This window comes from Gadus chalcogrammus, chromosome 1 (genome assembly GCF_026213295.1).
Source record: "Gadus chalcogrammus isolate NIFS_2021 chromosome 1, NIFS_Gcha_1.0, whole genome shotgun sequence".
Classification (NCBI taxonomy): Eukaryota; Metazoa; Chordata; class Actinopteri; order Gadiformes; family Gadidae; genus Gadus; species Gadus chalcogrammus.
Window position 1 is genome coordinate 12428523 of NC_079412.1, and position 24453 is coordinate 12452975.

At 46.2% G+C, this 24453-nt stretch overlaps 1 protein-coding gene across 1 annotated transcript; it reads left to right on the plus strand.

Annotated features, from left to right (window-relative positions):
• The first annotated feature begins 3050 nt into the window (after positions 1-3050).
• On the plus strand, positions 3051-18419 carry LOC130382351 (EMILIN-3-like). The gene is given in 8 exon segments (XM_056590044.1): positions 3051-3371; positions 12750-12872; positions 13693-13979; positions 14647-14859; positions 14862-14974; positions 15486-15836; positions 16129-17095; positions 17098-18419. Coding segments are annotated over 8 exon segments (2409 nt in total). The 5' UTR covers positions 3051-3192; the 3' UTR covers positions 17274-18419.
• Positions 18420-24453: the final 6034 nt, after the last annotated feature.

Here is a 24453-nt window from a genome sequence, read left to right on the forward strand (position 1 = left end):
ATTGTGTTCATTGTGGGCCTGTTCTGTGGTTCGGTCTAGCAGACATGGGAATAGGGAACATAGGACTACCCAGCATTTATCTTCTTTGTTGTGAATTTAAGGGCACTTTGGCGCCTTGACGCCACAGTATAGAAGTGCTTTTTTTCTACTGTAACCCTGTAACTCAATCAAAGTGAACCATGTCAGTTTAAAACCTCACCAAAGAGCTAGATAGAGTCACTGAGGGGTTCAGGATGATAAAAAAGTTGAGGGGTCGGTTAAAAAAACATTTTGAGGATTTTTCCCTAGACATATATATATATAGGGTTAAGATTATAATTCACAAGGAGAAAACAAACATATAATCCTGCCATAAAGTGAAAAGGGGGAAATGAAAAAGCTTTGGAGAAGTTTTACGGTTTGGGATACATGACACTGACTTGTGTCAGGAGGACAATCTCAAGGGCCAGATATATTCAGCGCAGAAAAGCGTTTATTTTCTGTTGAATATATTTCTGTTGAATATATGATAGTGATCTACCTATGATAAGAACAATGTTAATCTGTAATCTTCACAGATGTTGTACTAATACCATAAAGATAAAGAGACTTGGCATGGCAAAATTAGTGTTAGGAGACAGAAACCTATAAGATCATCACTAACATTTATAGCTCTTCCAGTTTCCTTCTCAATATCCTCCTTTTGGAACTTGTTAGCCTCTGGCCTTGTCAGCATGGATGTAGACATGATTAGATCTCTGTATTTTTTTAAATAATGATTGTTTTCTCTGAAAGAAACAAAATCAAAAATCATCTCGGAAATGCCTCAGTTTAGCCTGTTCCTGTGCTTTTGTATCCATCACTGAATAAAACAATACTTCTTCTGAAACGCCAGCAGCCATTGAAAGACTGTGTTGTGTATAAGTTAACAGGTTACAGAGGAAAGCAGTTCAACCAAGTGTGTATGATGGTATTTCGTGGGAGCCTCCCCAGCCCTGTGCATTTGAAACCTTTGCCATCGCTCCTGTGAAGCAGTCTGGGACATTTCAGGCATCTTCCCTGTTGTTTGCGTGTGTGCTGTGTATTCAGGGGCCCGCTGTGTGTTTTCCTTTCACAATGACCGGTAAATGAAGAGTCAACAGTGGGGGCAAACGGGGGTCATCAACACCCAGGTGAGAAGAGACATCTTAGGGCAGCCGGCCAAACAAAGAGGGTCCTTGAGACAACTGTGTCTCTGCAAACCACTGTCTGGGCCCCACTGTCCCATGAAGACAAACACAAGCACACACCACAACACACACACAACACCACAAACACACACCACACACCACACACACACACACACACACACGCACACATGCACACATGCATACACACACACACACACACCACACACACACACACACACAAACACACACACACACGCATGCACACACACAAACACAAACACGCAGACACAGACGCATGCATACACACACACACACACACACACACACACACACACCACACACAAACACACTGAATATTCAAAGATGAGCCGTTTTAATGGCTGCAGTTGCAAACAACTAGACATTTTAGTGCCGTTTTTAAAGTAGAAAACGTTTTTGAATAGTATGAATAGGCTGAAATAGGCTTTGTGTTTATACCCACATTTGAGTGAACTACTCTCTCCTCATGGGCAAAGTAAGAGTTCAAACAAATCTATTCCATTACTGTATTCATTTTCTCCTCTTGACAATTTTCTGAATATTTGGAATAGTTTGGCAGTTAGTAGTTGGGGGACAGGGACAGGAGGGGGGGGGGGGGGGGGGTAGATATAAACTGAAGCCTTGGTCTGGAATTCTAATGAGGGACTGTGGCGAGGAGGTGGTCCATTGTCTCTGGAGCGGTGTCGTCTGAGCTGGGCACGCCAGAGCCCTGCACACGGCACTGCACACTGGAAACCGCCCGCACCCCCCGTTTTGATGTACAGCTGCTCCCCTTACAACTGAAAATAGTCAAAAACATTTCTGAGAGGCCTGCGGCGAGCCGACTGATTGAAGGTAGGCAACACATGAGTGGAGAGTGCGAGCGGGGGCGAGGGAATGTGACGCAGCGAGAGACGGAGGGAAAGAGAGAGATAAGAGAGTGATGTGAGACAGAGATTATGATGGGGTCGATCTGTTGGTAACAACCAGAAGCCTTTTCATGTGTATGCAATTCTGTGTGTGTTTCAGAGAGAGAGGACTTGAGCGAAAGACACATTATGGGCTGTCCCCCTGTATGCAGCGCAGTCTGAGCTGAGTTGGGGTGGGATATGTAAATGGGGGCTGTCTGTCTGCCGGCCCCTTCAGAGGCAGTGTGGGGTAGCAGGCTACTTTCTCCCTCTCCCTCTCTCGCTCTCTCTCTCTCTCACTTACACACAGACAAGCACACACACACACACACACACACACACACACACCCACACACACACCGAAACACTCACATACACAGTGCACAGAACTTGGGGGGCTTAGCCTAGTCACCAGTTCTTAGACATACATACACACACACACATACACATACTCACACGTTCACGCACACTGCAACACACAAATACGCACAACACACAAACACACACACGCACACACGTACACACACACACACACGTGTTACTGAAGTGTGTTTGGTTCTAAAACTCACACTCTCACTCACTCACACACCACACACTCACACATAAACACACGCACACCAGCCCTGTATTTCCTTTTTCCCCCCCCTCATCTGGTCCTCTCTCCCTCTCTCTCTCTCTCTCTCTCTCCTCTCTCCTCTCTCTGCCCCCCCCCCCCACCCCCGACCTCCTCCCCCGCCTCCTCCAGCACACCTTTGTTGTGTGTTCCTTGCCCCTCATGCCTTTTTTTTCCCCCACCCTTTTTTTTCCCTTCCTTGGATAGTTCTCCCTCTCTCTCTCTCTCACTGTGCACTTGAGTGTGCTGCCGGAGAGCGAGAGCTGAAGACGTTCGGGGCGAGATGCTGCAGATCCTCCAGCTGTTTGGGCTCCACGCATCCCCCCGGCCTGCTGAACAACAGGACCGCTCCGCACACACGGCGGGACCCCTCCAACACGTCCCTGCGTCCAGCCAGCCACGGCACCCACACACTCCTTGTCGATTTTCTAGCTTGAGGACTTTAAAAACCAAAAGCTGCTGTTCGTCGGCCACAAAGTGAAACTAAACCAAACCAGGGGCCGAGATGGGACGTCTGGTGGCGCTCTTACCCGCGGTGCTCCTCACGGCGTGGCTGGCCGCGGTGGACGGCAAAGGGACGTATTACGGAGGCCATGTCAACCCCTTCTATGGAAACCGATTCAACCTGTTCAAGGCTGGCGTCAACCCCCAGCTCATACCCAACAAGCCCATGACGCGTCACAAGTAATGTCCGAGAGCCTGGTCGTCTGGGGTCTGAGGCTGTCACAGAGTGGGGAGAGGGGGGGGGGGGGGGAGAGGGGGGGGGGGTTCATTTCTCTGCCAATAGAAATATATGTGTTTCGCATTTTTTTTACCCCGGGCTTCCAAGTGAGTCCTCTGAGTGCTGGGGTATTGCGATCGGGGACCCCCGCCTGCACTGTATCCCTCCACGGGCAGCACATGTCACTGGCCGATTACGAGAGTATGGCTTTGGTTAGCCGTTCTAGCCGGGGTTCACTCAGCGAGTCGTGAAGTGCCTCTCTGTTTTTCCTCTGGCCCCCGACACCAGCGGCCCCGCGCTGCGGTTCACACTTTAAACCATCTGCGGTCCAGGGTAAACATTAGCCTGTAGCGCCGCGACAATGCCACAGGGCATGGTTGAAAACAAAGCCATCCTTGTGGGCTTCGTGCTACAGGGGAGGGAAGGGGTGAAGGGGGTGCAGATCTGGCGACAGGAATATTGATCTGAGATGTGATGTGTGTGTGCGAGAGTGTGTGTGTGGGACTGAGTTAAAGACAGACGTTCAGCAGACTTACAGAGCAAGCGGGTACCCCTGGCCCAGAAGGGAGTGGTGCAACTCACCAGCTACGTAAAAGCAACAGTCCATTGGCAGACGTCAGGGTCCTGGGCAAAGATTGATCAATTCAGTTTTCAGCCAATAGCAACAATGGCTTCAAATGTACATATTTTTCCATTTTAATCAGTGAATCCAGCCCAATGAAAACACTATCGCTATTACGTGACAGTTAAACCAAATAAGCAGAGGAGGAATCACAATGCGATGTATTATTAAGTCGTGAAGCTACGTGATGAAACAGAGACTCGTATTTGCAGAGATTATTTTTGCCCTGAGGGTGGTGAGTGATATTTGGCCCATCAGAGCCGTCGGGTTCATGTCACTTTTCCATCCCATGACTCTCTTTGCTTGCCCTCCCCCACCAGAGAATGGCTTTGGTCTGCTGGGTCGCAGACTCTCCACGACCCAGCTCTGCCTTGCATGTAGGACCTCAGATCTGTAATGCTCGGACCTAAGACCTGTAATGGTAGAACCCCAGACCTGTAGTGGTACGACCCCCAGACCTGTAGTGATGGAACCCCAGACTTGTAGTGGTACAACCCCCAGACCTGTAGTGGTACGACCCCTAGACCAGTAGTGGTACGACCCCAGACCTGTAGTGGTACGACCCCCAGACCTGTGATAGTAGGACCCCAGACCTGTGATGTTAGAGAGACATCTACTCCTACCCAATGGTTCTGGGTTAAATCCCTAATGTTTGAGGTCCATCATTCAGCAAGATGCCTAACCCCTACCGACTCATTCATGAAAAATGATAAAAATGTCAACTCAATGTTTGAATAATAGTTTTATCAGCCAGATCGCCCAAAGCCAATTTCTTTCCAATTTCTCAATCACATTTTTCTATTGTTGTAATTATTGTATTGTATCTATTGTTAACATCCTCTATACATCACCACAACAATCTTTGATTTAAAGCGAAGTCCTTCATGGTAAACATTTCCTAAATATCTATGACCTGAACTAACATTATAACTATTCTTCTCTGATCCCCCTCATTCACTTTTGCATACTCAGTCATCACCGTTTATCACTCTGCGTCTTAAGCGCTATATATATAGACTTATATTCCTCCCTTGGAGGTGTTAATGTGGATGCTACGTGTCGCATGAAGATGAATGTATGTGGGCAGCATGTGACAGTCTGGCACGAGACTGTTTACCTTGGCGACATTGGCGCCAACACATCTATTAATACCAGAACACCACACACACACGCACACACAAACACACACAAACACAGAAATACATACAAATATACACACACAGAGACACACACACACGCACACAAATACATACACATACAGACACACACACACACACAAATACAAACAAACACACACGTTTGTGTTTACACACACACACACAAATGGACAAATATACACACAGAAATACACACACACACACACACACACACACACACACACAAACAACACACCACCCAATACACCTATGTGCCTTAATGGCTACCTCTCAGACGATCCCCCAAGGTCAAAGCAGCCCCCATGCAGTCCATCTTCTAGGGTTACTCTCTATTCCATGTCGGCAACCAGCAGGCTTCAACCATCTATAGTAAAACATATTCTTTCATATTTAGAGAGGGGAGAGGAGAGAGGGGAATAGGAGTTTGTGGACAGTGTGTGTGTGTGTGTGTGTGTGTGTGTGTGTGTGTGTGTGTGTGTGTGTGTGTGTGTGTGTGTGTGTGTGTGTGTGTGTGTGTGTGTGTGTGTTGGGGGGGGGGGGGGGGTTAGTCATAACATTCTTCCATGAGACATCATGTTTGAGGTCACCCCCACAGTAGTGTTTGTGTGAGGTGACTTGACCCATGCTGGACATAGCTAGCCCCTAAGGGGGGGAGGTCTGTTCACACACAGCAGTGCACGACACATGAGCTCAGTTGTTGGTCTGCCTGCTCAGTGGAAATAGAAAGCGCACGATCGCACGTGTGCCAAAACGTGTGTGGAGGAGAGTGTGTTTGTTTTTGTGCTTTGCTTGCATGTGCACTCGCTTGCTCTGGGTTTTTCAGTTCTCTTTCTGGGTGTGCATGTGTGTTGAGGGTGTGCATGACTCGCTACTTTTACTTTGTGCACTCCCAGTTGTGTTTCTTGATGATCTGTGTGTCTGTGTGTGTGTGTGTGTGTGTGTGTGTGTTTGTGTATGTGTGTGTGTTTATGTGTGTGTGTTTGTACTCATTTACAAGCGTGTGAAACCTAACGATGACATACCGATCACACAGTGTCAGTGGAAATAACAAGCCACCCACTCTTTATCCACCCTATTCTATTTACAATTCCACAGCTGTTGTGTTGTGTTACTCTCAACATTTGTCTATTATTGTTTTGTCTGATATTCAGCGATGGCATATGGCATATTGTAGTCACAGTCAAGTCAAGTTCAATGTTGCATTCAGCCACCGTGACATCTCATCATGTACAAAATGCCAATGAACTTACAACTTCTACCCGATCTGCAGTTAAAACCCATCTAAAAATCCACATGCCATGTTTAAGTTACTTGTGCTGTTTTTGTTTGCATTCTTAGTATATTCGGTTTGTTTTCCTGCGACCCAATATATTGATGCTCCTAGCCAAAACAAAACATTTTCTGAACGGCTTCCACGGCTTGATGAATTGGACACAGGTCAAGGGGGGTAAAGGTGACGGGGTTGGCGGAGATCAAGTGGGTCATGATGGAAGGAGAGCAAGCAGCCGATCTCTGCTCAGGGTCACGACAGGCTGACGTCGACGACGGCTGCTCTTCTGTTCCAGATCTAAGGCTCTTGCTCCCCTCCTTAGCCCTTACTTCTCTTTTGGATCCTACTTCAAAGTATCCGGCCTTTGACTCTGAGTTTGGTTTCACGAGTTTCAAACCTCACTCATTTAGTTGGTGAAAACAGCTAAATGGAACTGACAGTCAAATTTTTTGAAAGTCAGTTATTAGCCTCCAAATCAGACTTTAGAGTAATTAAGTAGGACTAGATCCCGATTATAAGTAGCCTGGCATTTCCTTGACTTAATACTGGTATTACAGTTTCTTAAAAAATCCTTCAGAACTTCTTACCCGGAGCAGATTTCTTACCTCAGGAAATGCCAGAGGATTATAACAAAGTTATTGGAATGGTTTTACTACTGGCAGTTTTGCTTCTTAGCATACTCCTGAAGAAAACATGACGACAGAGAATGGACATGACTATATCGGCTGAACGACAGATACAACGTCTGATCTACTCTATTCCTCTCACAACAGGGCAGGGTTTCCTATCCAAGTGATCTAAGTTCATCATCAGGTGTTTCAATCCCAAAATATGGTGTTCAACCTTAAAGCCTATAGCTATAGCCGTGGCTGGCTCTAAGTTGACCTCGTGCCTCCACCTGTCAGAATGATCCCTCTGGGTCCTGGGTCCTAGGGCTGGGAGTATCACTGCCCGGTTAATTAGCAGTAACAACAGTGTCAATCAACCTCGCACCCCGGGACTCGTGAGACCTGCCAGTTGGAGAGAAATAGAGTTTCATTAAAAACCCATAGAAGGAAACGGCGAGCCTCCTGGGAGATTATTAGCCCACAGAAATGACGTTGCTATGTCAAATGACCTGTTATGGATTCCACGGTCCACCTTAAGGGACGCCCCCCCGGTCATAAATCTGTCCGGGCCGGCGGTATCGGGTCTGGGATCAAACAGTCTTGAACTCGCAGGTGACCAGCTGGGCAGGAGTGAAGGGGGGCGGGGCTTCATGGTCCAGAGCGTCAAAAGCACCAATCGCAACGCAGGACAAAGCAGTACTATAAGGGAGCAAATTGTGACGACAGAAACATCATGAACACGTGTAAGAAAGGCCATGAAATGATATAAGGATCCAAACAACTAACATAAGACAAATACAACAGGATGGTCCAACGCTACGAGAGAGTGGGGCATTTGGTTTGGACAATAGCAGCAAAGGGCGGGTCCAGAAGCAACAATATTATGTGCTAAAGCGCTCCATGTGAGCATCTTGAGATGGGAATGCTGCTGTTCCCAGGAGGGAACCCTGTGCTGGGATTTCTGAAGTGAAACTTTATACTGGAAATATTTACAGAGGGACCAGACCTGGAGTTAAAAAATGACACGGTCTGGAGACAGGCTTCTGGCATGGAGAGCCCTAGTGTTATGAAGGGGGGGGTGGCATTACTCACTCTGAACAAGGACTGAGTTTATTTACCTTGATGGGTGACAAAGGTGGGCGTTGCCGGGAGGCTAGGGTGGGCTCATGTTTTGCTCAGCCGTTTTTTTTTTTTCAAGTGCATTGTAAAAATAATATTAACGGTTGTTGAAAGACTACTAAAATTTGTTTAGTGGCTTTCTGATACCCAAAAACAAGTTTAATTCCAATCTCAGAGCACCAGATTATGAAAAGCAGATTATAAATGACTGATGACACAGGCTAGGAACGTATACAAAAATGTATATATGTTGATGTATTCATTGATTGCATGTACCTTTATCTATCTTGTTTACTGGAACTGCACTGTTCTCTGTGGTTTCGTCACAGCCCGAGCTACAGACCCGATCTGAGAGATGAGCAACACCCTACCCCAACAGACCTAACCTAAACCAGTTGCATCTTGACAGATGAGGTGTGACTAACGCATAAAAACTACATTTCCCTGCCTTTTATTTTTTCCTTTCCCGCCGGCGTGTTGAATATCACCGGAATGGAATGAAATATCACCGGTGAAGACGGGTGTCAGTGCAGGAACGTGACCATCGATCATCTATATTCCTTTAGGGGTTACCATGAGCACCTTCCATCGCAGGCTAGCTAGGGAGTGCCAGGCTAGCCACAGGTGACCTCACCATAAGCCCCCACTGTGGATATACAGCACAACCCAATAACAGACAGAACGATGAGTAATCTGGTTACGTGCACGCCAAGACCTTGAGCCCTCACATGCATACATTATTGTTTACAATAACGCAAATGTTCAGATACGCACACATTTGCACATACACAAACACACACACACACACACACACACACACACACACACACACACACACACACACACACCACACACACACACACACACACACACACACACACACACAGCACAAGTGAGGCAGAGAGAGACAGGGAGAGAAAGAACACCTAAGCAACTGTTATTCTGTCCTGTTCCTTTCTCTTGGTTGCATGTGACCACTTAATGCCCTTACAGATAGTTTCAGATGTCTGCCCTGCCATGCTGTGAAGCTGACCTCTGATGCGGTGGGATCTCTGTCAGTGAGGCCCACGTGCTCCTGGAAATATTTTCTGTGTGTGTCCTCCATCATTGAGCTAATTCAAGCTAGAAGCTGTACTTTGGTGTTGGTTTCCACAACCCTCATAGTGTGCAGCTGTGCTGCTGGAGTGATCAAACTCGCATGTGGAAATGCTTGTCACTATAAAAATCATATTTCAAAGCATTCAAAACAATCTGTTTCAAATGTGAAAGCAGTGTGTGTCAGAATGCATTTGTGTTTGTTTGTGAATGTGTGTTTGTGCATGTAAACATGCTTATTTGTGTGTGTTTGTCTGTGTGAGTCTGTGTGTACGTGTACTCAGTTGTGCATGCTTGTGTGCATGCATACTGAATACACTTGTGAATGCATCTACTAGGCCACACAATTCAACCATAGGTTGCGCCTTGCCTACAGCTCATCACAACCATCCAAGTATGTCTGTGTCTCATTCAGTTCTCTTAGATCCTATTCTGCCAGTGCACAGCACCTGACCCCTGGCAGCCCCAGACCCCAGTCTGTAGCATACAGAGAGAGAGGGTTCATCAAAACACTCTCACTGCTAAAGCAGCAAGGGCTCTGTGTGCTTAATCTCAGCTCCAGCACTCCTAATATGTATAGCAGAACTTGTGGTCAGAGACGGCACAGAGCCTGGACCCGAACCCAGAAACTGCAAGGGGCGGAATTACGCTTTGTTATTTGTTTCCTTTCTACTGATGAAAACTCATTTGCGCAAGTGGATGAAGCTTTCTCAAGTGGACTTTAATAATGCCACGGCATTTTATTAGTTACAGTGACCGGTCGATACTGTCAGTGTTGATTTAATACCTTTACAGACAGATAACTATTGCTGACAGAGTTTCTGATTGTCAATTAGTCCCTTATAGATCCCCTCCTCCAGCAACACGATTGGTGCAAGCAAATATGAAGCAAAAGAAAAGTGAAACAAACCTGTTCCCCCAGGTTTGAGTGATAAAAGTGTGCTAAGATAGCATGATGGAGTGGAGCATTAAGTGTCTAGGTGCAAAAGGGAGTGAAAAGAAGAAATGTAGAAATATTAAGAGTGGGAGAGGAGCATTTTTTTTGGTACATCTGGATTCCTGCACACCATGCTGTCTGCTTCTGGTATGTGTGTGTCTATGTGTGTGTGTGTGTGCGTGCAAGTGCGTGTGTGTGTTTGTGCGTGCATGCATGCATGCGTTGCATTCTGTTGGTCTGAAGGTCAAAAGCTCTTCCCAGATGTGCACCTGTCAAACAAAAGGGATCAGTTTTGACTCTGCTGGTCATGTCAGTGTCAGACACACACACAGCTTGCTCTCCATCAGCTCTCAGACAGGTGCCTGAATGTGTCTGGTCTGGTAGTCGCACGGTGCAAACACATTGAGCCACTACCTGTGTTTTATGCTTTGGAAAGAAGCTATTAAATCTAGATTCACTAGACGCTCGTCGACCAACGCTTCACAGGAATGAAGATATTCACTGAATAACATTGAGTTAACCTTCGCCCTTTGCCTACCCCAAGCCCCCCCCCCCCACCCCCCCCCACCCCACCCCCCACCCCCCCCCCCCACCCCCGACCCACCCCACCCCCCGCCCCTTCTGTGTGGTGTTTATTTTTCAAGTGAAGTTCACTTCACCAAAACGTGACATGTGTCATGCTTGAGTACTTTAAAAACATCCAATAATACCACATCAAGTCACCACATTCTGGCTTACCACTTACGAGCACATGATTTGGCAACAGGTTGTCAGTCTGGTATGAAAGAGTTCAGTCAGACCGACCGCTGCCGCTGCTTCCAGCCCGTATTAACATGTGTCAACAACCTGCGTACACACATGCACACAAACATGCACGCGCAGACACACACATGCATGCACACAGATGCACGCACACTGATGCACACACACACACACACACACACACACACACACACACACACACACACACACGGGCACAGACTTGCACTCAGACACACAAACACCCCCACAAACACACACAAATAAGATCATATGCCTTCCTACACACACACACACACACACACCACACACACACACACACACACCACACACACACACACACACACAACACACACCACACACACACACACACAAACACACACACAAATAAGATCACATGCCTGCCCACACACACACACACACACACACACACACACACACACACACACACATACACACACACACAGACGGACTGCCCTATCTGCTAGCCCTTAGAACCTGTTGAGTTGGCATATTGGCCGCCCCCCACCCCACACTCCTCTATTGAAACACTCCTGTTTGTGCTGTAACAGCTGTGGAGTACTGCTAAGTGCTGAATGTGTTAGGGGACCCTCCCCTCCGAATGGGAAAAATGCTTCACATGTAAGTCTAAAGAGCACAGCGCAGTGCGTTCCCTGGGCTGCACACAGGGCCACGGAACATTTACCAGTTGCTATGACTGCACTGGCAAAAGAAGGGAGAACATGTGTGAAAGAGACACAGGGGCATGCGCATACACCGCACACCCAAATCCACAAAGAACAAACGCACACACACACACACATGCATGCACACACACACACACCACACACACACCACACACACACACACACACACACACACACACACACACACAACACACACACCACACACACACACACACACACACACATGCATGCACGCTTGCACACACACAAGTACACACTTAGATACAGAAACACACACAAAAATACGTACATGCACAAAAACACACACGCACTCACACACCATCACACACCATCACACACCCATCCAGTCTGACGCAACAACAGAGCTGTAATAGTTATAATGGGGACGCTTTATGTGGCTTTGCACAAGCTCACACAAGCTCACGCTTCCAGATTGCAAACCGCTGTTGGATCGGCCTCAGATCCTTTATTGGGTTACTTACGGCGCGATTACAGCGGCCTGTAACCAGAATGATTCAACCACAAGGATGGTACTTGTACTAAGTCGACAAACACAACATTAGTAGTGCAAACGTTGAAAATAATGAAGGGAGGAGAGAGACAAGCAAGAGAATCAAAGGCACAAACACCAAGGCCGCAAAATAAGTCACGTTTTAACCACAGACAACACAGTGGTGCCAGAGGTCATGATGCTCCACCTGCAGCTAATCAAGCCTGATTAGCTTCACACTGATTATTCACTGGACAAATGCCCGGTATTGTTGTTTTCGGCCTTTCCATCCAACCATGTCAATTTGGAACTTCTTGATCTTTATTATACTGCCTTCATAAATATATTTACTTTTTGTGGTGGGGGGCAAGTACTTTATCTTAAACGCAGGCGGAAGGGTGAACACAAGTGTTTGCCCATTGAGTTTCCAATTGAGTTTGAGATCATTTGTCCAGGCAGTTTTACGCCGTATAGGGTTTGGTGGATATATTTAATTACCTTTCATTGTTTTTTTTAGCTAATATGTCCCACAGAAAAAAATACCTAACAGTGCCTTTGCTCATCGTGTTCCTTCCAGAAACCACTGTGCCTACGTGGTCCAGAGGAACATCACGTGCACCATGCAGGACGGAGTCGCCACCTACGTGAAGGCAGAATACACCACCAAGTGCATCTGGGGTCAGAAGTGTCCGGTGGTCATGTAAGAGTGAAGAAAAACCCTAATGTCTGAATACAAATGTATATTAAATTGAGAAAGACTTCATTGTGCAGAATTCATTTAAGATATCATTTTTTAAGAAACACATTTCTGAGTCAATGATTTACCTTACCATGTTGTACGCGCCTTTCAACCCAAGCTCATTACGCGTTTTAAAAAGAAGCAATGCATATTTGCTGCCCTCTAGTGTCCACGGTGTTTACTTTGGAAAAGATTTTGCCCTGCGGAAACATCTGTGATTATCGGTGGTGATTATCAACAGAGTGAAACCTGGGAGAGTCAGCGTTAATGCATTGCTGCATTGCATTAACTAATTATTGTAAGCGTCTTAGAGTACCATATTAAGCGCTATATAAATTTTATTTATTATTATTATTATTATTGCTATCCCTGTAAAGGGCCTACACAAACAACTTATATCATTTTCATCCCTGTTATTTTTTTTCTAGGAATAAATGGATAAGTATTGAAATAGGCATGTTTGAATTGTGACCTGATTGTTGTTTAAAATAACTAAAGCAAGATAGATACGCAGCCACAAGCCAAAATACTTTCTATATAATTGAAGATTTTCTATCTAATTTAATATAAAATCTAGTTTGAATTTGGTGTCTTTATCTCCCTCTAATCTACAGTTAATCCAATGGATTAACCAAAATGGGATCTACCCATTGCATCTTTACTTATTCTCCCTGGATCAGAGCTCTTATTGAATCCATATAAATGCACAAAAGCTACGACTATGAATACAAACTTAAAGTGTGTTTAGGCTAACTGGTTGCCTTCTCCATGTGCTCTGCAGGTACCGGACCTTTTACAAGCCCACATACAAGGTCGGCCACAAGACCATTACTGAGCTAGAGTGGAGGTGTTGTCCGGGATTCTCTGGTGAAAACTGTCACGATGGCTCCACACCCCTGCCTGACGGCACATTGCCCCCATCCAAGGGAGCTGTTCCCCCTCACCGACCAGGTCTGAGGGGCTACCCCCATGGTCCAAGACCAACCGAGGACCACAAACCTGGAGAGGGCCAGATAGAGCCAGGCAGGCCCATCCCCAGCATACATGGCAATGGGAAACCAAACCAAGGTGAGGACATAGGGATGCTTTCAAAAACAGTCCTATTACTTACAAACTACTTTGTAGCAATATAATAATGTTATTATATTTAGTTTAAGAATGCCTGATTCTGATTGGCTGGGAGAGGGCATTAATGTATTTTGGTGAAATAGCAGTGTAATAAATTCCTACAGTTTTACAATTTAGCAAAGCCTTTTTTAAAGATGCATCCTGCCCAGGGATGCCTACAAGTCGGCTGCGGACAATGGTGATTGAACCCAACAACTTTTGGCTTGGATTTTACCCTTGTCACTACGTTCCAAATAAACGCCCACCATCTCACCTTTTGTTCTCTGTTTCCGTCATGACCTCGGCCTCTTTCTTTGACCATTGTCTCTGTCTCTGGCCTCTGTTTCTGTATTTGACCCCTGTCTCAGTATTTGACCTCTGTCTCTGTCTTTGACCTCTGTCTCTGTCTTTGACCTCGGTCTCTGTGTTTGAACTCTGTCACTATCTTTGACCTCTGTCTCTGTCTTTGATCTCTGTCTCTGTCTCTGTTGACCTCTGTCTCTGTCTTTGACCTCAGTCTTTGACCTCTGTCTCTATCTTTGAACTCTCTCGGTCTCTGACCTCTGTCTCGGTCTCTGACCTCTGTCTCTGTCTTTGACCTCTGTTTCTGTATGTGTCCCCTGTGCAGGCAGCAGGTTTGGGGGGTCCGGGGTGAGCGGCGAGAGGCTGGACCGCATGGAGGACAACCTGCGGCGCCTGACCCAGGGTCTGGACACCCTGAACGGGATGGTGGTGAGCCTGGAGGACCGCATGCGGACCTCCCTCAGGGAGGACACCACCAAGATCCTCAGCACCCTCCTCGCCAACTCCCCCCGGCTGGTGGACTCCTCCGTGGGCTTAGGGTGTTCCCCGAGGGGACGGGGGGCCGGCTGGACGGGGTGGAGGGCTTCGCCGGCCTGGGAGACCTGGAGGGCCGGGTCACAGAGGTGAAGAATGAGCTGCGGGCCAAGGCGCACGTCCTGGGAGATCCAGGTATGGCGACATGCTGCCTGTGTACTGGGGTAATGCTATCGTGTAATGATCGTTTAATGATGTCTATGTTTTGGCTCTATCAATCAATCCTTTTCATTCAACCTAGTTCAAAAGGTCTGTGGGCTTGTAGATCATGAATGGATAGTGTGATGATTTATTAGGCTATGAATAAACTCTGATAGAGACAGTTGATTGGTTGTGAACAGCGTGAACAATAAAACTAATAGCCTTTTTGAAATGTTAGAATCCTTTTCAATACATTTACCATGAACGTTGAACATTTATTTAACCTTTATAATTCAGTCAATTTATTTATTTCATTACTGGGATCTACAAGTTAAAAAATGCACCTTGATAAGTCTTTAAATTTAAGTTGGAAAAAGCTGATGAATTTTGTAAAAGTTGGGAACACGGACCGGAACCAATGAACTCCCATTGTTAAAGCTAGGAGATGGCTGATTGAGCCGTGTTTGATCTCCTCCCGTGCCTCCACAGGGAATGGTTCTCGGACACGACGGCCAGCTCAAGAGTCTGATGGAAGCGGCGAGCGGGAGGCCCGTCCCGGGGTCCAGGGCCTCCGTCCTCCTGGAGGAAATCCTGGACGCCAAGTTGGCGGGTGTGCGCGCCGACATCCTGGACGGCTTCGAGAGGCGACTCACGGGACTGGAGAGCCACTGCGACGAGAGGATCGTGGCGGTGCAGAGGCAGTGCCAGAGGGAGCACGTGGATGGCCAGGAGCAGATGCAGCAGTCCCTGGACGGCAGGGAGACGGGCATCAGGGAGGAGCTGGGCACCCTGCAGGCTCAGATCCAGGGTCTCACTCTCACCGAGAGCTGCTGCGGACAGGTAGCTACGCCGCTCAGGTCCACCGGGGGCATACATGTGTAGACACGATTCTTGAAATTGCCATTTGTTTGTTATTATTTGGGAAAGCTGCAATGGAAACATTTGTATGAAATGACAGGACACCCATGTTTTTTAATTTTAGGGAGATAAAGGTCATTAGATTCAACCGTTGAACCTAACTAGTGATTATAAATGCAGTAATCGAGCATCGATAATGGCTATGTTTAAATGAGCCATCGAAGAATGCTGCCGTGATGAAGCCGATTGATATGGACCTGAACTATCCCTGCAGGTGAACAGCCTGTCCCGTCGCGTGCTCCTCCTGGAGGAGTCGGTCAAGGGTCTGACCGAGTCCCAGAGGCAGCTGCAGACGGCCCTCAGCGACCACAGCGTCCACGTGGAGACCCTCATCGAGGCGCGCCTGGTGGACATGGAGGGCCGCCTGAACGCCACCGACGGCGGGCTGGACGGCCTGGCCGCGGTCCCCGGGGGTCTGGACGGCTTCAAGACCATGCTGGAGGAGAAGCTGAAGACCCTGGAGGAGAGGGTGTTTGTGGCCGTGGAGGAGCTCAGCAACGCCACCGCGCCCGCCCTGCTGGAGGGCCACGTGGTGCCGGCGCTGGAGACGGAGATCGAGTCGGTGCGACGCAGGGTGGAGGGGGACCTGGACGGCCTCCAGAAGCAGCTGATAGACCTGGAGCTCCTCTGCACCTCCTCCTGCTCGCCCTCCAGCCCGGTGGCGGCGGGCGTGAGCGGGGCCCAGGCGGAGGAGGAGTGCGGGGAGGTGGAGAAGAAGGTGAGCGGCCGCCTGGACACGCACTCTGACCAGCTGGACCGCCTGAACGGCACCCTGCGGAACCTGCTGCTCCGCATCGCCCAGGAGGAGACGGAGGGCTCGGTCCAGGGGGAGATCACCCTGCTCAAGGTCAACATCAACTCTGTGAACCGCACGCTCAAGGGCCTGAGAGACTCGGTGAGCTACATCGCTAAGGAAGTGGGTCACGCCAACACGACCTGGGAGCAGAGGGAGAACCAGCTGTCCAACCAAATGCTCGGCATCGCCCGGCTGGTCGGCCACCAGGCCACCGCCTTCGGGGCGGGGGAGAGGCGACTCGCCCAGCTGAAGGGGGAGCTCGTGGCCCTGAGGAGGAGGCTGTCCGGGGAGCTTCAGGGGTGCAGGAGCTCAACGCTGGGTGTTCAGAAAGAGGTGAAGGACGTAGACAGCCGGGTGAGCCAGGTGGAGGGCCAGTGTTCCAGCCTGGGAAGCTGGCGGAGCACCTGGAGAAGATCCGGGCGGAGCTGGAGAGACACTCGGACTCCTACCTGGCCCAGGTGAGCGGCACTCTGTCCGACCACTCGGAACAGCTCGCCGAGCTAAAGGGCGAGATCAAAGACTGTGCGGCTAACGTGGCGTCCAATCAGAACGGAGACAAGTAGCATCTTTGTTGCGGGACAAAAAAAACATGTTTCTTCTCTTTCGGCTCGAGAGAATTCAACAGCCTTTCTTCAACTCTCTTCCACCCTGTCTGCATAGATACAAATCAGCCGGGCCAGTGAAAGCCAATGCCTATAAGCCCCCTGGCCTAGACTGCCCAGCTGTCTTGGGTTTCAGTTCAGTGAATTGATAGGAGGGGGAAGACAATGGAAGGCAGACACAAACAGATTTGGGAGAGACACCCTATGGTTGTATAGCTGGGTGTATAGCTTTTACTGGAGTTTTTATTCAATAGGGCATTTGTCATGTTTTCCTTTGATCGTCTATGTTTTGTTTTCATTCGTTATTTGTTTTCAACTTTTATTTTAACTTATGTGAAGCAAATGCTATGTTAAAATGTTAAACTGTTTCTATTAAAGACGTTTGAAATAACACAACAGCACGAATGCTATGGAACTAATAAGCTGCTATGGGTTTGTACTGGCAAGCACACTCAATCCTTTAAACATACTGTATGTCAACTTGGTGCTATGCATTTTTATAAATCTTTGTTTACCACTTGTATAAAATTGAAAAATTATTTCTCTGTTGACATATTGTGTCATTCATGCAAAGGCATATTTTTTATTTGTTAGTTTCCAAACTCACCAACAGGGGACAGTGGAAACACATTTGCATGGTAGGAGGCAATTGTATTGTAATCCAACAAGCTGGAGTGCTGTGCATTATTTTTGACTTGAATGTATGATGTTGCACCCGTGCAGACATGACAATAGACATGGAAGTAGACACTTTAACGTCACTAAATGGTCAAAACAAAGACTTTGAGTTCTGATATCCATTGTCGGCATGATGAATAAATCCAACATTTCATAAGGACTGTGGTTGAATAATGATGCACGTACTACTTAAAAGATGCTAACTAATGCTTGTTTGTATTCACTGCACATAAGTATCTTGGTTTAGACTCATCCATGGTCGATCTGAAAAGGCGTAAACGTGATTTACGACTGATCGCCAATGCTGTCATAATCGGGAAGCAGACGCTGCAGAATTCCCAGAGCATCAGCATATAGTTTGCAGTGGGAGCATCCCTCTTTGATTAGAAGTGTCTGACAGTTAATCATAGAGCCCGGGATTGTCGAAACCCTACAGAGAGTACAGTAGACTGGTTTGGAGAGTGATCACATGGAGTTAGTGCTGAGAATGCGGAAGGATCAGATCTGAAAGCCATTCTGACTCAGAATTCTGACTTTGAGTTATCTATAAGCTAATGATTACGTGAAGGGAATTTTTCCTTTGTGAAGAATAAGGGAAATCTTTGATAAGGGGGTGAATCATTAAGGGTGTATATATAAGAGCCCTGTTTAAGATGCTATAGTTATAGGTGTGTTAGGGTTAGGGTTAGTGTTAGGTTTAGTTTAGTGGCAGCTAGGGGAAGCATACTCCTTCAGGTGATTCTTTACCTTCAGGTAAAATAATCAAGTTTATATGACTATATACAAATAAAGTCTGGCTCAATGGGCCCACGTCGCAACGATTAATTAGCTCCACCTGTGACACTTACAGCATTAAAGTGATGAACCCATTAATGCATAAATAGTAATAGTATATAATTCAATAATATAATATATATTGTTCTGAAATGGGCCATTCTGCTTAATGATTTTACTGTTGGTACATTATTATATTTTGATGCTAATAGTTTTACACTTTTTGCCTTTACAATATTTCAACAGTTTTGTCTAACTACAAATAGTACATATTCAACCACACAGGCTATTATTAAGTGAAATGTGCTGTGACTGTTTCAAGTTCTCTGTGTCTACCTGAGTTCATATCGATTTCTGACCAATCAGGGCATCTCTACCCCGATTGGTTCGGAGAATCCATCATGCCTATCAGTCGCAGATATGCAAATGAAACATTTCTCATCTATCTCATTACAACTCTACAATATTATACCGACATACGCTGTAATATAAGCAACCTAAATTACAATTTAGGAAAATTAATAGAATATATATTACCCTATTCTTTTCAACTCAAAACAACAACAGACTGTAGTGCAGCCCATTATTGCTGAATGGTAAGCTTGGGGACAATGGGGAGAAGGATGTTAATACAGCAAGGCAGGGGGTGTGGGGGTGGGGGTGTTGGAGAGTGAGGGGCAGAATGGGACAAACTATCCGTCAGTATGCGGGCTGAGGGGAAGATAACAGGAAAACTGCTGAAACGACAAACAAGAAGTGGATCAGGAAGAGAAGTCATCAAAGAGAAAAAAAGATGAGCAGAGACAAAGGACGGTGGGGGCGGAGCTGAAAGTGGGCTGAGGCGGAGATGTGGTTCGGCTGCGGTGAGGGGTGTGTGTGTGTGTGTGTGTGGTGTGTGTGTGTGGTGTGTGTGTGTGTGTGTGTGTGTGTGTGTGTGGTGTGTGTGTGTGTGTGTGTGTGTGTGTGTGTGTGTGTGTGTGTGTGTGTGTGTGTGTGTGTGTGTGTGTGTGTGTGGTGTGTGTGTGTGTGTGCGGTGGTGGGGTTGTATGTGCTTGATGGCTTGCAGGGCATGCAGCCAAGTTATTGAAGTTCTTGGCCACGGTAGAAACATATGAAACGCAACGCTGTCACGCTCCGCCCGCCAGCATGTCTTTGCTGTTGTGGGCGTCATCAGGAAAACGAGGTACGCCTGTGCACCGAGCCCCAAAAAGTCTACATGTGTTTGCCACAGCACCGTTTTAGATGTGTCAACCCCATACCATGTTAAGATATAAGATATAATATATATCGATATAGATTTTGTTATAGATAGATATAACCATTGAGTGACACCTGTGTTTGTAGTAGGAGAAACCATAATTAATAGCTATCCTCTGCTTCTATGTGTCATAATTAGTGTTATGAGCAACACCTGGCAGCACAAATTGTTGCGTCTCCTTCTGGAATGTTCCAACTCATTCAGACAGCTTTGTTTATTAGGTGTCATAAGGTGGCCTGCTTTGAGCGCGCAATTCAATCATACATTTTTAATATTATCAGGGATGACACAGGCTTGCCCAGCAGTTAGAAACAGTTGATGTCTATTAAACCGCACATACCATATAGTCCTACTGCCACGCCCAGTCAAGACGGGAAAATATCTGATGACCAAATAGAGCCATGGTTAAACAACATTTTTCAAAGTAAACTGAGTTCCTTTTAATCAATCTTTGATAAAGCTTTGATACAAATAATCAACTTTAAATTGATCAATACATTTCCCTGTTTGGATTTAGCAGACCAGGGATTTCAAAGCTGCTGCAGGTAAGATTTGAGAGTCGCAAAGAGAGGAATATTTTGAAGATAAACGGTCCCAAAGAAACAGCCCCTTCCTCCCTCCCTTCTCCCTTCCTCCCTGCTCCCTTCCTCTTTGCTCCCCCCCTGAAATTAGTCCACCATTGAGGAGTGTTGCATTCCTGCACCGGTGGTGATGATAATGCCATGGTTAAAACATGTCATTGAGCATTCAGAGAGGAGCTTGGAAATTGGCTCATACAGCAGCAGGTGCAGATAACAAACAACCCACAGATTATAGATCTTATATCCTACCTTCAGCACATTGAAAGGCTCAGTAATAGTCCAATATGCTATAGGCATGGGTAAAGGAAACAGTTATGCACTCTTTTTTTTTGTATTAATTGGTAGGCACAGTTGGGTAAGCCAATCATTTTTTATAAGATAATTGTATTACAACATAGAGATATTTTCACAAATATACAGGAGGCTGAAGAGACATGTATGAAAGCTTGTGTAATGGTTTCCTTCCTTCCTTCAACCCACAGTATGGTGCGGAATGCTCAGCACTCATTTTCATATAGTCATGGATGCAAACTCACTGAAAGGCAAAACCGATGTCGTTATATTTTTTAAGCATTAGTTGGTAGTGATGCATATCTTGGGCGCAGGGAGATCTGGCAAATCAGGCAGCAGAAAAAAGATGAGGCCTTCTTGAAATTGTGGGCTAAATCAATTGTAAACCACAATTTGTAGTTTGTTGTCAAAGCCCAGTTTAAAATTAGCGTTTTTTGTTAGCTATTCAGAATCGTAATGTTTTTTGTTTTTGTAATGAAAAATGTGTTCGGGTCTCAAATTAGAACACTTAATATTCACATACAGACTGTCCAATGAAATGGATCCTTTTTTGCCCTAGACCTAATTTCTAGCTCTGAAAATGCTTGCGACCCCATCCCCCGACTTTTATGCTTGCACACAAATAGCTTTTACCCAATCAACTTATGCCATATAGCAATATCCTTGTGAACATAATCAAATTGCTGTACTCACGCATTTGCTCATGGCTATGAATGATGAGGCAGTCCTTTTGTGTGTACAGGAATAAAATGGATCATTAAATATCTATAACTTATGTCAGCATTCTCCTGCAACGTCATTTACATATCAGAGTAGTCCCAAGTGGGGTCGAGACCCCAACGTCGGGGACCACTGAACAAATGCTTCAAACATCACACAGTGAGTGAGTGTGAGTAATGTGAGTAAACTTGATGGATAAGGACAAAAATGGACAAACAACTTAGTGTGGGATGGAGTTTTTATATGAGGGCTCCAGGCCCATGCGTGGGAGAGGGTGCATGCTGATACACGTGTGCACACACAGCACTGGTGCCGCTGGTGTGAGCATCAAAGCCTCAGAGCACTCAGGGTTGGGGATGTCGATGAATTAATAAAAGGGCGGACACGAGAACTGTGTGTGTGTGTGTGTGTGTGTGTGTGAGTGTGTGCGTGTGTCTGTGTGTGTGTTGTGTGTGTGTGTGGTGTGTGTGTTGTGTGTGTGTGTGTGTGTGTGTGTGTGTGTGAGAGAGTGCGTGTGTCTGTGTGTGTGTGCGCGCGTCTGGCGGCTAAGCGACAGTAGTGTTAGCATACCAAAGCCTTGTGTTTCACTGGCTCCATTAAGGAGCGGCAACTCCAACTGGGATTCTGCTCTGTGCCTCTGCCAAGAATCTCTCTCTTTCCGCCGCTTTCTCCCTCTGCCTTTCTGCACTTCCTTCCCCCTTTCCTGAACACTTGAGCACACTTACACACACGCACAAAAAAACATATTACGCACATATGGCCTAGCCAGTGCTCCATAGGCAAGAGAAGTGGAAGTATCTGCAGGGACGATTTAGCGAGCTAAACTTTCGTCTGATATTAGCTTTGAATTAAATGTGTCTGCAGACGGTACTGTTAACCAGCTGTGATGAGTAATCGTGCCAAAGGGCATGGGAGGAGACCGGGTTCAGTACCTCTTCCTGTGTACGCACTCAAGCAGCAATTTCCATGGAAGAATGGAGGAACATCCAAACAAGCTGCATCTTTGTCCCAGTCACACACACACCACACACACACACACACACACACACACACACACACACACACACACACACACACACACCACACACACACACACACACACACACACACACACACACACACACTTTTGATTTCCTGAAGATCTTTAGAGAGAAAGAACATTGTGCAGAAGTTGTGACTTGGCGACTGTGAATAGCTGAGTGGATGTTCCCCTGCCGGCTATCATTCAGCTCGCCTGAGGGGGCCGGACAATGAGGGCTCTGTTGGGGTTAAGTGTTTAAAAGGGGACACAGAGCTATCTGTCTACCTCTTATCTGGGCAGATGGAGCTAATACCGAGGTACAATGTGGAAGCAGTCCAAGCTAAAACACATGCGGGTGCAGTTCAATTATCTCCTAAAACATGAGCTAGAAATAGACGGCAAAACACATAATGAACTAATGACTTGAATGCATTTATTTGTATGCATGACTTTTTGGTTTGTTTATCTCCAGTGAGGCAATCGACACTGTCTACAATATAATTGCAGTATAATTGCATATTCAAATCAAACTATTTATCTTTATTTAAGAAGTGAAAAGAAAAAACACATCAGCGAAAAACACTTATATCGTGGCGTTCTGTTAATGGTCACCAATTGTTAAATGGATTTCTGCATTGTGCTAATGACTTTTAATGCACTGGAAGGTCAAGTGCTAATCTATATTTGGCCCTCTGAACTCCCTGTGCACTAGTGCGAATGATGTTATCCCCATAGAATGCCTTTAATGCTTTTTCACTGTCTCTGCTCAAAAGGTATTTTACCATTAACCCAGAAGTCCCTATGCTTTGTTCCTTTGCACACTCTTCAGATTCTCTCTTTTCTTCCCCTATTAACGAGATATTTTCTACGTTTTTTATATCAGTTTTCAAGCAAATGTAAAAACATTTCCTCAAAAGTCTTTATTCAGTTACATTTGCTTTGTTTATATTTGAAATGATTTTATTTTTAAATAATCCCAGTGGTGTTTATTCCTGTCTTTTCTTTTATTGAATTTCTTTCTTTTTTTCATTGGATCTCTTACTGAAAGTGAAAGGATCAGATATGTGCGTCTGTTTTTTATCACACACACAGTCTGGATGAGCCTCCACCTTGGTCACTGTTCTGTCTTCATGTTTTCACGCTACATATTTCCAACAGCGCTGCTAGAATATGCCTGCACATAACCCTGCCAATTCTGCAGAGAGGTTCAAGACAACAGTCACACAGTTAGACGTATCAGAATATAGTCTAATACATGTTATGTGCTTTTTTTACAATTATAATTACTACAAATAAAATATAGCTGCAAATATGATTACATTGTTATTTTTACTTTTGTACTTTTATAAGACTTAAAGGCCTACGTGCAGGTTAACCGTTTGATTAATGAGTACATAAAGCACTATATCATTTATAAAATGTCTCAAATAGTGTTAAAGTCCAGTTTTTGGCGTTTTTGGCAGTAACGGGTGTTTTCTAACGCCATTCGGCGATGACGTCACGTTGGGGAGACGTGGTGGAAGTAGCCTCAGCCTAGTACTAGAACTATGGCGTCTAAAAGGTGGCAAGAACCACAAATAACATGGCCCACAGCAGTATCATTCCCCCAGGCCCAATGACTGGGCCTGGGGGGGCGTGCAGGAGCGGGCATTCAAGGAGTTGCGTCGAGAACTGAGCTCACCCGCAGTCCTTGCACAGTACTGCCCGAACAGAGACACAAAAGTTGCAGCAGATGCTTCCTCATTTGGGCTCGGAGGGATTCTGTCTCAGAAGCTACCGTCAGAGGACTGGCGTCCAGTTGCCTTCATCTCACGCAGC